Source organism: Lepus europaeus, chromosome 14 (genome assembly GCF_033115175.1).
Source record: "Lepus europaeus isolate LE1 chromosome 14, mLepTim1.pri, whole genome shotgun sequence".
Lineage (NCBI taxonomy): Eukaryota > Metazoa > Chordata > Mammalia > Lagomorpha > Leporidae > Lepus > Lepus europaeus.
In genome coordinates, this window is record NC_084840.1 from 13,729,267 (window position 1) to 13,744,945 (window position 15,679).

Consider the following 15,679-nt stretch of genomic DNA (forward strand, 5'->3'; position numbering starts at 1 on the left):
ACCTTAGCTGAGATTTTCTAATTAGATGTAGGGTATCACTAAGTCAGGAAGAGATCCTTGACAACACAAATGTTTTATCACCCATGTGCAGAACTGCCCCACATCTCTCTGTCCATGAAGCTGTTTTCCAAAGATAGTCTAGAGAACACCTATGACTGTTGCCGCTCCTTCTTGGTATTAATTAATCTTCACTCAAAAGTTGTCTCTTTTCTTATCTTCTTACAAAGAGACCACCCATAACATAGATGAAGGCAGCAGTCTATTTGGCTATCTAAAGAATATAATTCTCCATTTTTTTTCTAAACCTATTCCCTTAGAATTAAATGGAAATAAGGGTCAGACAAATAGCTAAAATAAAACGAATGACTTAACCATTCCCTGAACAAATAATAAGTGACTGTAATTTTACTGGTCCTTTGGTTACAGTACCTCTGTGTCCATGTCCTCAGTAGGTTAAGAGTACCCAGCATTATTATAGATATGACTCATTAAGTACTCTTATTTTGATTGATTACGGGAAGAATACAGATGCCGTCATTGCCACTTAGAAGCCTTCCCCATTCGTGGTTCTTTTGTATGCTTCTGTACAGTGCTTATAGAGTTGCAGCATTCCTCTTTGCTTTGTGTGTGCATGTAAGCATGTATATCTATGTGTGCATTTTCCTGTGAATCCTGCAAGGGCAAGACCTGACTCTTATTCATTACACTACATATTAAAGGCTTAGCAAATAAATGTTCACCAAATGTTGGATGGATGGATGGATGGATGGATGGACCAACAACAGAGTAAGGCTTCGTCAGTGGACCAAGATGCGATATTCTCCCATGGTCACAAGATGGCATCATGGCTCTCCAGACTCTACCATGCCAGAACCACAAGGGGCAAAAACAGAAAAAAATTGTGGAACTAGTATTACTTCCAAATTTGGAAAGTTCCAGTCACTTGAAGAATTAGCAGGAGTATAACTATTGCTATCAAACCTTCCTGGTGCTATTTGGTGCTATTTTGAATTGGAATTTAAAAATTTCTCAAAGACCAGGAGATTGAAGAGACAATTTGTTTTATGACTCTAAATTCACAGATGCAAAGGGAAACAGAACATTTTCACTAGGAAATAGTTTAGTTCATAAATTTTTCTAACAATGGAGGATGATTGCCAGCATCTGGGATGGCCATTTCTAAAATAGAAAGTTTAAAGTGCCCGTTTCCTGGGACAGCAGTCGCGGTGACATCAAGGTTTCGGAAGTTTCAGGCAACTAACTCCTTGTGGAAGTAAAACTGCGCTCCTCTCTGGACCACAGACTGTCTGGCATGGAGGCTGATAGAACTCATCCTAAAGGCTATTTCAGATGTTAGAAATCAGAAGGGAAATTCCAAGGACTGAAATATGGAACAAACTTCGTTATAGTGGAAGCAACAGAAAAAAGGAGGGATTTGACAGAGGGATAGAAAATATCAGAAAGACAGCTCTGGAGAGAGTTAGTGCACAACTGCCTGTGTTATAAAAATAGTTTCTAAATGATATTTTAGGAAGTCTTAAATGTGTAATTCATTACAGAGAACTGAATTTAAAGGTATGTTACCTCTTAAGAGGTCAGAATGTTTTAACAGACACATTAAGATGGAACTAACATTATAAGTGAGAAAACATAACCCTAAACCTCATAATTAGAATTGTTAGTTCTTGACCCATCAACTTGATCTATATTTTAAAACATCATATGCTCACAAACAGATTTTCAAATACTTTCATTAAAATGTCTAAAAAATAAGTTTTAAATACTGAACACTATGTGCAAAGATCTGCATATGTTAACAAGAATAAATCATAGTCCTTGCCTTCAAAGATGCTAAAATATTGTGGCATTGACCAATTTTGTTGGTAAAAGAAAAATTATTAAATGAATGACAAAGCAGCCTATTTACAGATATAACTTTATGATATAACTAAACTGAACTCCCATAGTTTGACAATGGTTCCTCTTTTCTGATTCTCCAAGAACAGAACAGCAGTAACTGGGTATTCACTTCACAGCATTACCAATACTATTACCATGCTGTGGAAACCCACAAAATATTAGTAGGCCAATTAGTAGGCTATTTGGTCAAATACACTTGTTGTCATTATAATCACTTGTTCTGAACGGGTTAGTCACACAAACTTAATAGAAAACACTTAAGTCATTTTAACCCTTAAATAGTTTAAAATGATCTGTCTCTCATGCAATAAGGACACTGAAATATTCTCAAAGAATATTAGTTGTAATACAACCAAATATATTAAGATCTAAGTGATTTCCTTCTGAGTGACTATGTGTGCACATGCATGGTTTGGAGAGGGAAACCCCATCAAACTACTGAAGACTCAGGCCACACCTCTGAAGATATCATTTCAACCCCAGGCCTGAGGAAGGTCCCCAGGCTGCCTCTTAGAAGTCAAATTCATGTATAGTTTCACTGTAACTACACAGGCTCTTCCACAGGAAGGGAACTAGCAGGGTTCTAGAGGCCTGATGGATTCCTATGGGCAGAGATCACCCAGCCTTGTCTCCACTGCCACGGAGCTCTTCAGAATCACTCCCAGCACCTTCACTGCCGCTTTTCGTAGTGACTGAAGGCTGAGACTTTGACTTAAGCCAGAAACTCAGGACATGTTGTATTGAAGGCAACTCCTTCGCCAGCACTGGAATTCAGAATGCTGCTGACGAGAGAGCTAAAGGAAAATGTGCCTGAGGAAAAGGTCACAAAAGCCTGGTTTCCAGCCAACTCATGGACAACCTTGGCTGCTGACACCTTGGATGCTAGGTTCTCTGACACCTTATGTGCTATACAATTTTCCTAACCACAAATTAAGATTATGCTTGTCTCTGTTTATGCATTGATAGTTGCCTAATGACTACAGAAGAAAATAACGGAATCTAAGAACTCTGTTTGCCAAAAATAAATGCTGTTTGCTGCGTTTGCAAAGAACTACTCTGTCCGTCATGAATGCATTCTTCAATGTTATGAATCTCTATGTCAAGTATATGTGATTTCTTCCTTGTGTACACCAAATTCAGGTATTTGTGTTCCTCTAACCATGAAATCTGGATTGTAAGGAGTCTGGTAAAAGCCAGCTTACCAGCAGTAGTCGAGCAGGTGTGGAGGAAGCACAGGGATGTATATGTGCTGCCAGTACATTGGGTACAGCAGAGCAGCGGATCCATGCAGACAGGCAGTTAACTAAAATTTGTAAAAGGATAACAACAATAAGTAGCTGCCCTCCCTCCAAAAACAAAGGTATTGTTCAAGTAATCAAAGATGAATTATAATCATAAAATAATTTATGTAATGACATAAATCATTTTGTCTTCCCATTCTACATGTAAAGACTGTTGTCTGAGAGACACACCCCCCTAAAATATATATAAAAAGCAAAAATAACTTCTTGGGAATCACATGCAGATATCTAGTAGCTATCTGAAAATACAGAGCTCAGGGGTGAACCTCAGAACATAGATAAAAGTAAAACTGAAAAAATAGGTGAGCAGCTTAGAAAATATTGCAGGAAATTACAATTTGTGCAGCACAGTTTTCGCGTCACTCAGATTAATATAACACGATTAAATATGGAAAGGAAGAGAGGCTGAAAGCTCCTGAGGGATATCATTAGGGCAAATTGCCAAAGAATGAAACATGAGCCAGTCAGGAGAGTCTGGAAGCTGCAGTAATACCAGGGGACTTGAATGTTCGACAGTTGGAGCTTCAGTAATGTGTGAACTGCAGGTTATGGTATCAAGAGACTCTGTTCACTGACACATAGAATGTCACTATTGACCAGCAAACTGCCCAAGCTTGACAGCTGGGCTATAGGAAGCCAAGTATATCATAATTTCATATTTAAACTGTGCATTCCAGATTAACATTTTGTTTCCTAGCTTTTTATCACAACAGCTGCAATTGCATTGTTGCTATTTTAAAGGTAATTGCCATTTTAATTGTTTTGTTTTGGCAAGCAGTTAATTAAACATTTTTTAATCCTTAACAAAGAGTTATCATTTTTTTTCTTGTCTCCTACTGACCCTCATCAGAATTCTTATAATGTAACTTTTTTCCATTACAAACTGTACTTCTGTAGGTCTAAAGTAATTTTTAGCATGTAAAGCATTAATTAAATAAGCATTGTTTTTCTTCATTTTAGTTTTGCTACAGTCTACTTGAATGTTACCAATTAAATCATTTACTCAGCTTGAAAACTAGAATTTTAAAAAACTATCTAAAAATGAACCACAGAGTTTCTATAAACCAGTATTTTTACTTTTATTATTATACATTATTATACAAAGAAACCGAAACAAACACATGATGACCACGATTAATTTAAATGAATGCATACAAATGATCCAAATCTTACTAATAGCAACATTTATCTACTTTAAGTCTAAAACAATTCCATTAAATAAAAATAATGTAATCAAAACCAAAAACATAAAAATGTTCGTTGCAAGTATGCTCATATTTGTCATATGTGTCATATTTTTCCCAGATACAATTTTAATCAGTTTTATATGGCAAACAATGTATTTGGATTCTATTGAGAATTGTATCAGTAAAGGAGTTTAGTACCTTGCACTTATCAAATTTTAATGGCTTACAACAGTATCCCTTTAATAAATACTATTTTTAAATTTCTTAATTACAGCATACAACATGCCACTAGGAGGCATTAAAATACTTCTATTTAACAATTACAGGCCACGGGCTTACTTATATTTTAAAGCTGAACTACAGGGAAATGAAAATAGGGTTGATCTAACTCACTGTGTCAAATTCTCCATGAGCTTTCTGTTAGTCCCTGGCTGTAAATTAGTCATCTTTAAAGCTGTATTAACTCTTTCCACCCCTTCAGTGTAATCTGATGGACTGAAAGAGTTTACAAAGCTTTGAAAGACAGCTCATTATTCAATTCTCTGCACAAGATGAGTTTTAAATTAGCTCATTGAAAACGCTTTATTTTTAAAAAGCCAAGTGTTTTTTTTTTTTATTACAGAGAAATAATAACAATGCAGCAAGTGAAAAAACAGTCTCAGAATGAGGAATTACTGAAAGGGTGCCTTTCTTCACCAGGAAGCCTTAGTGCAAAGCACTCCACTAAATGCTATGCAGGTACTTTCCCTACCCCCTTAACAGTCACCTTTACATAAAATTATTTGCTAACAAGGCACATCATCTTAGGAATATGACTGCTACTTCGAGGTTAGGTTCTGTCATGACAGCAGATTCATAAACTCCTGCCATGGCCAGGACTTCACAGCAGGTCATCCCTACTGGTCAAGATCCACTAGCAGGGGGCTGGCATTGTGGGGCAGCAGGTTAAGCCACCACCTGTGACTCAGGCATCCCATAGGGTGCTGGTTCCAGTTCCAGCTCCTCCATTCTGAACCAGCTCTCTGCTGGTGTGCTGGGAAAGCAGCAGAATTTGGCCCAAGTGCTTGGGTCCCTGCACCCATGTGGACCTAGAAGAAGCTCCTGGCTCCTGGCTTCAGCCTGCCTAACCTTGGTGATTGCAGTCATTTGAGGAGTCAACCAGCTGATGGAAGATATTCTCGCTCTCTCTCTCTCTTTCTCTCTCTCTTCTGTCTCTCCCTCTATATATAACTCTGCCTTCCAAACAAGAAGGAAGTGCTACAAGACTTTTTATATATGAGGAATAGGTGTCGGGGTGGGGAGCCTTTATTCTGCCAAGGGCCATGTGGGTATTTATATTATTCACAGGCCATATAGAATTAGCAGCTTAAAAGTTAGCCTGCTATAGATTTTTTGAAGTCCTGCCTGTGGTTGCCCTGCAGAGCCACACCCAATGATTCTGTGGGGCTTATTTGGCCCCGTGGGCCAGATGACCCCCATCTGTGCTTAAGCAATCAGACTGAATTTTTAAAATATAGGGCTGGCTGTTTGGTATAGCAGTTACATCAGCACTTAGGATGCCCACATCTCAGAGTGCCTGGTTTCAGTCCTGGCTCCTCCACTTTCAATCCAGTCTCTTGCTAATGGAAGTAAGTAGATGATGGCGCAAGTACCTGAGTCTCTGCACCCAACTGGGAGACCAGGATGGAGCTCTGGCTTCAGCCTGGCCTAGCCCTAGCTGCTGCAGGCATTTGGGGAGTAATCAGCAGGGGAAAAGTCAGTTTCTCTCTCTCTCAAATAAAATAAAAATAAAAATTGTTAAACAAAAATAAAAGTGTCAAGTTTAGGTGGAACTATAATGAATTTTCTTTTGTCAAGTATTGCTTCTTAACTGGAAGATATCTTTGTGGATATTTCCAAAGAGGGTAGAAGAAAACCAAAGGAGATTCCCTACAACCACCCAGGGGCATTTGATTATATAAACTGAGGAAAAACTGTTATAGCATATACTTTGCAGCAAAGGTAACAAAGTTGCAAGTAAAGTAATATACAATAAAGAAAAAGCTAGTAGGTAACTAAACACACTTACATTGAAGTTGTATAAGACTGTTAACAATTTAGTATATCACAGACATAAACTTAGGGCTCTGCCACTAAAAAGCTGGGATCTTTGGCACATCTGCTGATATAACCAGGTCTCAGTTTCCTAACCTTTAAAACAAGAAGTTTAAGCTACATGATCTGCACACATTGTTTTCCACAGATCAAACACTCTTCAATCTTTTGCTTTTTTAAATTTATTTCACTTATTTCAGCTGGGCCAGGCCAAAGCCAAGAGCCAGGAATACAATCCAGATCTCACACATAGGTGCACAGACCCAGCTCCTGGAGCACTCTGACATGGGATGCAGGTATCCCCACCACTAGGTCAAACACCCACTCCTAACACTCTTCATTCTTAGATTACATCAATTCTAGCTTTTTATGTTCTATAGTACAGTTGTTTTTTTTTTTCACCCAGGTGAAATAGTGGAATATTTCAACTGAACTATACTTCAGATATACCTCCAAAATATACCTAAAGATCACCTTTAAGTGCTATAAAGCATATTAGTTGACTGTACAACTGGAAATATAAAAATCTGCTTAACCACAAAATTGGGTAACAGGGACAGAGCAGTCAACAGGATGAAGTTCCCATTTTCATGGAGTTTACATGTTAGTGGGAAAAGCGAACAAGAAACACAATGAGCATTCCTCATCTGAGAATCAAAAACCTGAAGCACTCCAAAGTCCAAAACACTTTTAGTGCCAACATGACACCACAAGCAAAAAACATCACATCTGATTTCACATGATGGATCACAGCCAAAATGCAGGTACACTAAAAACACTGTAGGAAATTACCCCAGCCTATGTGTACATTTGAAATGGAAGTCAATTTCATGTTTATTAGACCTGGCTCCCAACCCCAAGATAGTTCATTATGCATATGTTAATATCCTCAATCCAAAAACATCCCAAATCTGAAACACTTCTCATCCCAAGCATTTGCGATGCAAACTATCTCGTATGTCACTGAAGAACTCTAAAGCAGAGTAAGAGGACAGAGAATGATAGAGGGGCTGTTTTAGAGAGGATTACAGAAAAACTGATGTGGTGCATCTGAACCAAGACCCACCTCAAACGAGAGAAAACTGTTGTGCATTTGGGGAGAAGAGTACTTGAAGCAAATGCAAAGGTCCTGAGGTAGAACCCTACTTGCCATCCTCACAGCGCAAAGAGGAGGCCCAGCAAGCTTAGACAGGAGGGAGTGGGAGAAAATCAGGTCAGACAGAGTCGGCCCATGGACTGAAAGGCTCCTAGGACATGAAGAAGACTTCTAATTCTTTTCCTGAACGACACATTCCATACCACTGAACAGAGTGCCACCACAGCATTATTTACCTGGAACACTTGAAAACTGCGCACACTACAGGAAAATAAATCCATATTTTAGAATTTGGGTCTGTGGTGTAAAATACTACAAAGAAATGAGATCAATTTACAAACCAAGTAAGAAGAATCTAAATGCTTTAAAATGACTTACGAGAAACCAAACCTATAAACTTAAAAGGAAATGATGGATATAGTCTTTCTTTAGATAGCATACCTCAAGATGACATGTCCAGTACATGACAGTAGGGTTCCATACTACTTTTTTTTTTTAATACCAATTTTTTTTATTTGACAGGTAGAGTTAGACAGTGAGAGAAAGAAACAGAGAGAAAGATCTTCTTTCCGTTGGTTCACCCCTCAAATGGCCGCTACGGCCAGAGCTACGCCGATCTGAAGCCAGGAGCTTCCTCCTGGTCTCCCATACGGGTGCAGGGGCCCAAGCACTTGGGCCATCCTCCACTGCACTCTCGGGCCATAGCAGAGAACTGGTCTGGAAGAGGAGCAACCAGGACTAGAACCTAGCACCCATATGGGATGCCGGCGCCGCAGGCAGAGGATTAGCCAAGTGAGCCACGGCACCGGCCCCTCCACACTACTTTTTAAATACACAGCTAGTTGCTTCTCTAATCCCCCAGGTGTTCAACATGAAACAGAAGAGTCAGAAAAAGAACTTCTGTGTTTCCATTACAGCCCACCTCTGGCATTATACTCTGGAAACTTAAGGAATAATACATTGCTGTAATTTTCAGAGAAAAATAAATTTATCAAATAAACGTTTCAGAAAAAAAAAAAAAAAAGAACTCCTTATCTTTAAGTAGGAGGCAGGTGTTGTGGTGCAGAGGGTTGGGCTGCTACTTGGGATGCCCTCATCTCAAATCAGAGTGCCTGTGACTGCTGCTGCCTCCAGCTCTGATCCAGCTCCTGGGAATGCACACCCTGGGAGGCAACAGGGGATGGCTCAAGTTCCTGGGTCCCTGTTACCCACAAGGAAAGCCTGAAAGGAGATCTCAACTACTAGCTGGGGCCTAGCTTTTGAGGGCATCTGGACAGTGAACAGCAAATGGAAGAGTATCTATCTATCTGTATCTATCTATCTCTGCCTTTCAAATAAATGTTTTAAAAACCTACTTTTAAATAGAATAACTAAAATCATTTTCATAATGCATACCCAATAAAATGAGCTGATACAGTTCCAAGGAACTCATACAAAAGAAAAACATTCTAAATATTTATTTCTTACATACTTCAATTATAAAATATATATATTCATATATGGGAACCATATAAAGAGAGGAGAATCAGGGCCTATAAAATCAGACTGATAAACTTTGCAATAAAGGTCAGCAATAGTAAACTTAGTCATAGTAATAAGGAAAGACAGAAAGTCCAGTTTCAGGCCATCAGGTCTAACCTGGGTATTGCCACATTTATCGAATGCTTGTCATATACCAAGCACTGTCATGACTGTTTGAAGTACTCAGATATAACTCTCACAAGAATCATATGAAGACGCACTACTGTCAGTACCCTCATCTTACAGACCTGGTCACTGAGGGAAAGACTAATCAGCTACCCATGATCACATGGCTTGTCAACAGCAAAGCCCAGATACTAATCAAAGCACATTGTATCCAGAGAACAGTAACATCTATTTTAAAGTGCCATTGACATAGAAAGATTTGAAATTTCCATCATTATGAATTTTTGAATAATGTCTTTTGACTGAAAATATTTTATACTCATTATATAATGAAGAATGCATCTTTGGACTGAACAGTCAAATAAACAGGAACAGCTGACCTTTGTATGAAAAATGCAGAGGTCTATGATAGACAGAGATCCAATTTACAAAACTTTCCTTAGGCATCGCGGTCTCTAACTTGAGCAGGAAGCCACAGAACAGTTTCTCTCAGAAAATGTCAAAGGATAAGATCATGATAAAAACTCTTTATCATGTCAACCTGCATCTGCAAGTACACAGAAGTTTAAAATCAATGTTCTCTTTGCAATATGAAATCCGATGTATTCCTGTTCTTAAACTATATGTATTAAAGTCAGCCTAATAATAACATTAAACCATGTTTTTTATTTATTTATTTATTTGTTTATTTATTTTGACAGGCAGAGTGGACAGTGAGAGAGAGAGAGAGAGAGAAAGGTCTTCCTTTTTGCCGTTGGTTCACCCTCCAATGGCCGCTGCGGCCAGTGCATCGTGCTGATCTGAAACCAGGAGCCAGGTGCTTCTCCTGGTCTCCCATGCGGGTGCAGGGCCCAAGGACTTGGGCCATCCTCCACTGCCTTCTCGGGCCATAGCAGAGAGCTGGCCTGGAAGAGGGGCAACCGGGATAGAATCCGGTGCCCCAACCGGGACTAGAACCTGGTGTGCTGGCGCCGCAAGGTGGAGGATTAGCCTGTTAAGCCACGGCGCCGGCCTAAGCCATGTTTTAAGCAACTAGATAAGTATGTATTTTGCAGAAGGAAAGAAATCAAAAGCACATTTATCAAAGTCCTGGGGACAGCAGAAAAACACTCCATCTAGTGCGACAGCACAATTCTAACCAGCACACCTTGCAGGGAAAGTTCTTGCACTGACTCACTGCTACTCTCATTAATTTCAGTATCTTATTCACCTATCCACCATGCCTCATTCTCATGTAGAGATCCTACTCATTTCAACTTGAAATCTATATGAGTTACTGAGTGGCAGGTTTATATCTTCTAAGAATGTGTGTATGCACAAAACTGAATGTTTAACTTGAATAAACAGTTAAATCACAAATTTAAGCACTCTAAATAAGTACAAGTATACAGAATAGATTCCTGCACACCAAAATGTGGTAAAAGTCCTGACAAAAGAAAAAACGTTTCACAGAAACTATAAAGAAAGCATGTTTAAACACAATTTATATTCACATTTAGGCCAGGGCAAGTGTTTGGCACAATGGTTGGCCCACCACTTAGGATGCCTGCATCCCATATCAGCACATGGGTTTGAGTCTCATCTCTGTTCTCCATTCTATTTTCATGGCTAATGTACAGCTGGGGGATAAGGAGAGTACAGATGACAGCTCAAGTAGTTGGGTTCCTGATATCCACATGAGAGACAAATATTGAGTTCTATGGGGATGAACACATTTATAATGATATGTATGCTCTCCCCGGGCCCAGCGCTGGCTCTCTGGGTATTTGGAGAGTCAATCAGCAGGTGGGAGACCTCTCTCCATCTTCCTGCCTATTTTTGCCTCTCTGCCCTTCAAATAAATAAGTAAAATTTATAAAATAAACAAATAAAGTACAGGCTGAAAAATAAGATATCAGAGGAGTATTTGAAAATATGAAGTTATGCCAATGTAAAATATTCTCACTTGAGCAAAACTCTCATATTCAAATCAGGTGATAGCATAAGGAAATGTTTGGAAACACAGCAATTTTTATAACAATGATGATATTTGGTTGTGTTTTTTTCAAAGCAGAATTCATTTTTAGAGCAGTTTAAGGTTCACAGAAAAACTGAACAGAAAGTACATTTTCAATATACACTTTGCCCCCACATATGCTTAGCTTTCCCCATTATCACTATCTGCCACCCCAGTGACACACTGGTACAAGTGATGAACCTACACTGACACATCATTATCACCCAAGTCCATAGTTTGCATCAGAGTTCTCTCTTGCTGTTGTACACTCTATGGGTATGGACATATTTTTAATATTTATCTACCATTACTTAGTAATATATAGAAGAGAGTGAGGGAGGGCATTATGGTTATCTTCTTAGAATTGTATCTATGATACATGAAATTTGTTCTCTTTATATTAATAATTTTTTTTGACAGGCAGAGTGGACAATGAGAGAGAGAGAGAGAGACAGAGAAAAAGGTCTTCCTTTGCCGTTGGTTCACCCTGCAATGGTCGCTGCGGCCAGCGCACTGCGGCCGGCGCACCGTGCTAATCCGAAGCCAGGAGCCAGCCAGGTGTTTCTCCTGGTCTCCCATGGGGTGCAGGGCCCAAGGACTTGGGCCATCCTCCACTGCACTCCCGGGCCATAGCAGAGAGCTGGACTGGAAGAGGAGCAACCGGGACAGAATCCGGTGCCCCGATCGGGACTAGAACCCGGGGTGCCGGCGCTGCAGGCGGAGGATTAGCCTATTGAGCCGCGGCGCCAGCCTAATAAATTTTTTTAATTTCTGTAAAATACTCAAATACAAATTTAACAAAATATACATAAATCTATACAAGTAGATTACAAACCGTCATGAAAGTAATCTAAGAATTAAATAAATGGAGAGACACTCCATATTCATAGAAAAGAAAATTCAATATAGACAAGATGTCAATTCTTCCCAACTTGATCTTTAGGTTCAATGCAATCTGAATCAAAATTCTAGCAAGATATTTTGTGGTTATTAGCAAGCTGATTCTAATGTTTATAAGGAGAAGTGAAAGACTCAGAACAGCCAACACAATTTGAAAAAGAGAAAAAGTGAAGCAGTGACATTATTGAACTTAAAAACTAACTACAATCAATACAGTGTTGTAAGAATGGGGATTCCTAAGAAACCTAGAAATAAACTTGCCGTATGATACAATAATACCATTACAAATATATAGAAAAGACAGGAACTCAAAGTATCAAAAAGATACCTGCAACACTATGATTACTTTAACACTGTTCCTAACAGCCAAAACATGAAATCAACCAAGATGTTCACTATCAGATAAGCAGATAAAGAAAATGTGGTAAATTTAAATAATGAGATATTATTCACCTATAAAAAAGAATGAAATCCTATCATTTGCATCAAAATGGTTGCAACTAGAGGACAGCATGTTGAGTGAAATAAGTCAGACACAGAAAAACAAATACAGCAAATCTGCGATTATTTAGGGGAGCCAAAAAAAAAAAAACAAAAAACAAAAAAGAAAGAAATGCCTGTGTCAGTTTTGTTACAACTTAAATGTTTTATCAAACTTTGTTTTAAATCTTTGTCAAAATGTAAAGAATGATATACTACTGTAGATTTAATGATCTGTGACTAAAGTTAACTGTATATGAGTGAAACTGATATTCCTACTGAACTATGGTCTTTTTATTTGTTGAGCTCTTTATTTAGTGGAGCATTAAGCCTTTGACTATTAAGCAAATTAAAAACACTATCTCAAATTTTTTTTATTTAATAAATTATTTATAACAAAATTATTCCACATAAAAATATAAACTATAGCATTTTACTACCCTGTTAGGAAAGGTACATTAAAAAATATGGACAATAAGACTAACTGTATTCCTTACATTTAGTAACTTTCACATCTTAAATTTTTAAAAATATTTCTAAAAAGACAGTGTTGTACTGGAGAAAAAATAAATAGATCAATAGAACACAACAGAGAAGCCAGGGGCTGACATCAATGGCGTAGGGAAATAAGCCACCACCTATGACGCCAGCATCCCATGTGGGTGTTGGGTCAAGTCCTGGTTGCCCCATTTCGGACCCAGCTCCCCGCTAGTGCCCCAGGAAAAACAGAAAATGGCCCAAGTGCTTGGGCCACCGTCACCTACATGGGAGACCCAGAGGAGGCTCCTGACTCTGCTGGCCCAGCCTTGGCTGTTGTGGTCATCTGGAGAAAGAGACAGCAGATGGAAGATCCAACTCTCTCTCTCTCGCTCGCTCTCTCTCTCTCCCCCTCCCCATGTAACTCTTTCAAATAAATAAATCTCTTAAAAAATGAACAGACCAGAAATATATTAATATAATTATTGTCAATCACTCTTTTACAAAAAAGAAAAGGCAATAAAATGGAGAAAATATGGTCTTTTCAACTAGTAATTCTGAAACAACTAAACATTCACATGCCAAAAAGGAATCAGATGGCTTATATGAAGTCACCTGGACTATTGGTTGAGTAGTCAGGACGGAAACACAAATCTCTAAAAGTCATTAATAGAATCATACTAATAACACATCTGCAGATAATATTTCAAATAGCCAATAAATAAAATCCAATTGGCTAGAGCTATTTTTAAAAAATTTTTAGTTACACTTGAAAAACACAATTTAAAATCTCTCATCAGGAAAAAAACCAAACTGACTGTAAACCACCAGCAATGGAAAAGGAGACAATCGTAACTACAAAGCAATCATAAAATAACCTCTAAATCTTTGTAAGTGTAGTTAATAAATCACAGATAATTTATAAATCAACTTCAGTTGAAAATAACTATACATATATACATTTCAATGTTAAAACTGTAATTATAACCTTCCCTTATATATGCTTAACATACATTTGTGTATTTATTATGCGTATCAGATATAAACACATACATTTATACATAAACGTGTGTGTATGAAAATTCACTGGTAGGAAAAGACATCAAGCCCTTCCCCCCTTAAAAGCAGACACTAAACAATACTTGTCAAAGAGATGTCCTGTGAGCGTCATTCTACACTTTTCCTTTTCCCTACGTCTTCCTTATCTACTCTCAAGTGGACACTATGTCCAACAGACTTTTCCTTAGAAATGTATTCTAAAATCCAACCTCACTTTCCTCTATGGCCGCTGTCCTAATTCAGGAGCTATTCACCTCTTCCTTTTATTCCAGTAACACTCTTTTAATTGGTCTTTTCGAAGATTTTCCCCACTCCATTTCTTCTCTTATAAAATGCCAATAGTGTTATTTTCCCTCAAAACAAAGTTGGTTTTATATCATACAGTTCATTTTTGTCCCCATAATCTACTGGATAAAGTCCAGATTCCCTAATTTAGCAAATATGATTATTGACAATCTGGATATGCTTTATCTCCCCAATTAGATTGGCAGTGTGACTTTCTCTCTCTCTCTCTCTTTCTCTCTCTCCCTCTCTCTCTCTCCCCCCTTCCTCCCTCTCTCTCCCCCTTCCTCCCTCTCTTCACCCCTCTCTCTTTAAACACACACACACACACACACAATCACATAAATGTATCCTAGATGTGACAGAAATTCTTTTCAAGAATGTGGTATCATTTTAGTTAACTCTTAAATATACTACTCTTCCCCCTATATTTCCCATAATAAAATTTCTTATCATTGATTGGCCTTGACTCATAGACAACTTAGGAGAATCATAAATAATTATTTGACATTCCCAGTACAAAATACCTGACAATAATATTTATCAATGCACAAGTAAACATATATTCATATGACCTATTTTTGGAATACTCTATATATGTCAAGTGTTTCCTTCAAAAATTAAGGTCTTTCTTTCCTTCTAGGTGATTAACTGTTGTTTTAACTCCCTCCCACTTAATGAGAAAATGTCTCAAGTTAAACTGAGGTAGATTGACACCTGACTGTTTTAGGCCCCAGAAGCCACGAATCAACAGGCTGATCAATCATTGACAGGAATAACTGATCTCAATAATCATGGGAAATTGGGTTGCTTTGACTCAACAGAGGAAAAGAAATCTATATCTGGAACCAGGGGGTTTGCTGCAGAGCCCCTTGTTACTTCCATGCTTAATTAATAAAAGTTAGTGAAAAAGACAAGAGCCAGCATTGTACAGCAGGTTAAGTTGCCACCTGCAATGCTGTTCCCATGATGGAGCACGGGTCACTGTAGCCGCCTGAGTAAACCAATGAATCCAAGATCTCCCTCTCCCTCTCTCCCTCTCTCCCTCTCTCCCTCTCCTCTCCTTCCCCTCTCCTCTCCCTCTCTCCCCCTCCCCCTCCCCTTCCCAAAGACCTATGGAGTCTATGGTCACAAAAGGCTTCCATAGCCTTGGCAGCCCATGGCAAGAAGCTGGGATGACCACTGACGTCATAAATAAGAGTGTTAATTGTTAACAGAACAACAGAAGTCACTGTGCACT

The 15,679-nt window shown here is 38.5% G+C and overlaps 1 protein-coding gene across 4 annotated transcripts in view; it reads right to left on the reverse strand.

Moving 5' to 3' along the window:
- Nucleotides 1-15,679, reverse strand: part of DENND1B (DENN domain containing 1B) — a 269,366-nt gene that overhangs the window by 109,513 nt on the left and 144,174 nt on the right. For all 4 annotated transcript variants that reach the window (XM_062211550.1, XM_062211548.1, XM_062211551.1 and 1 more), the window contains one exon: nucleotides 3,123-3,223. In XM_062211550.1, coding sequence (XP_062067534.1) covers nucleotides 3,123-3,223 — 101 coding nt within the window. The remainder of the gene's footprint in view (nucleotides 1-3,122; nucleotides 3,224-15,679) is intronic.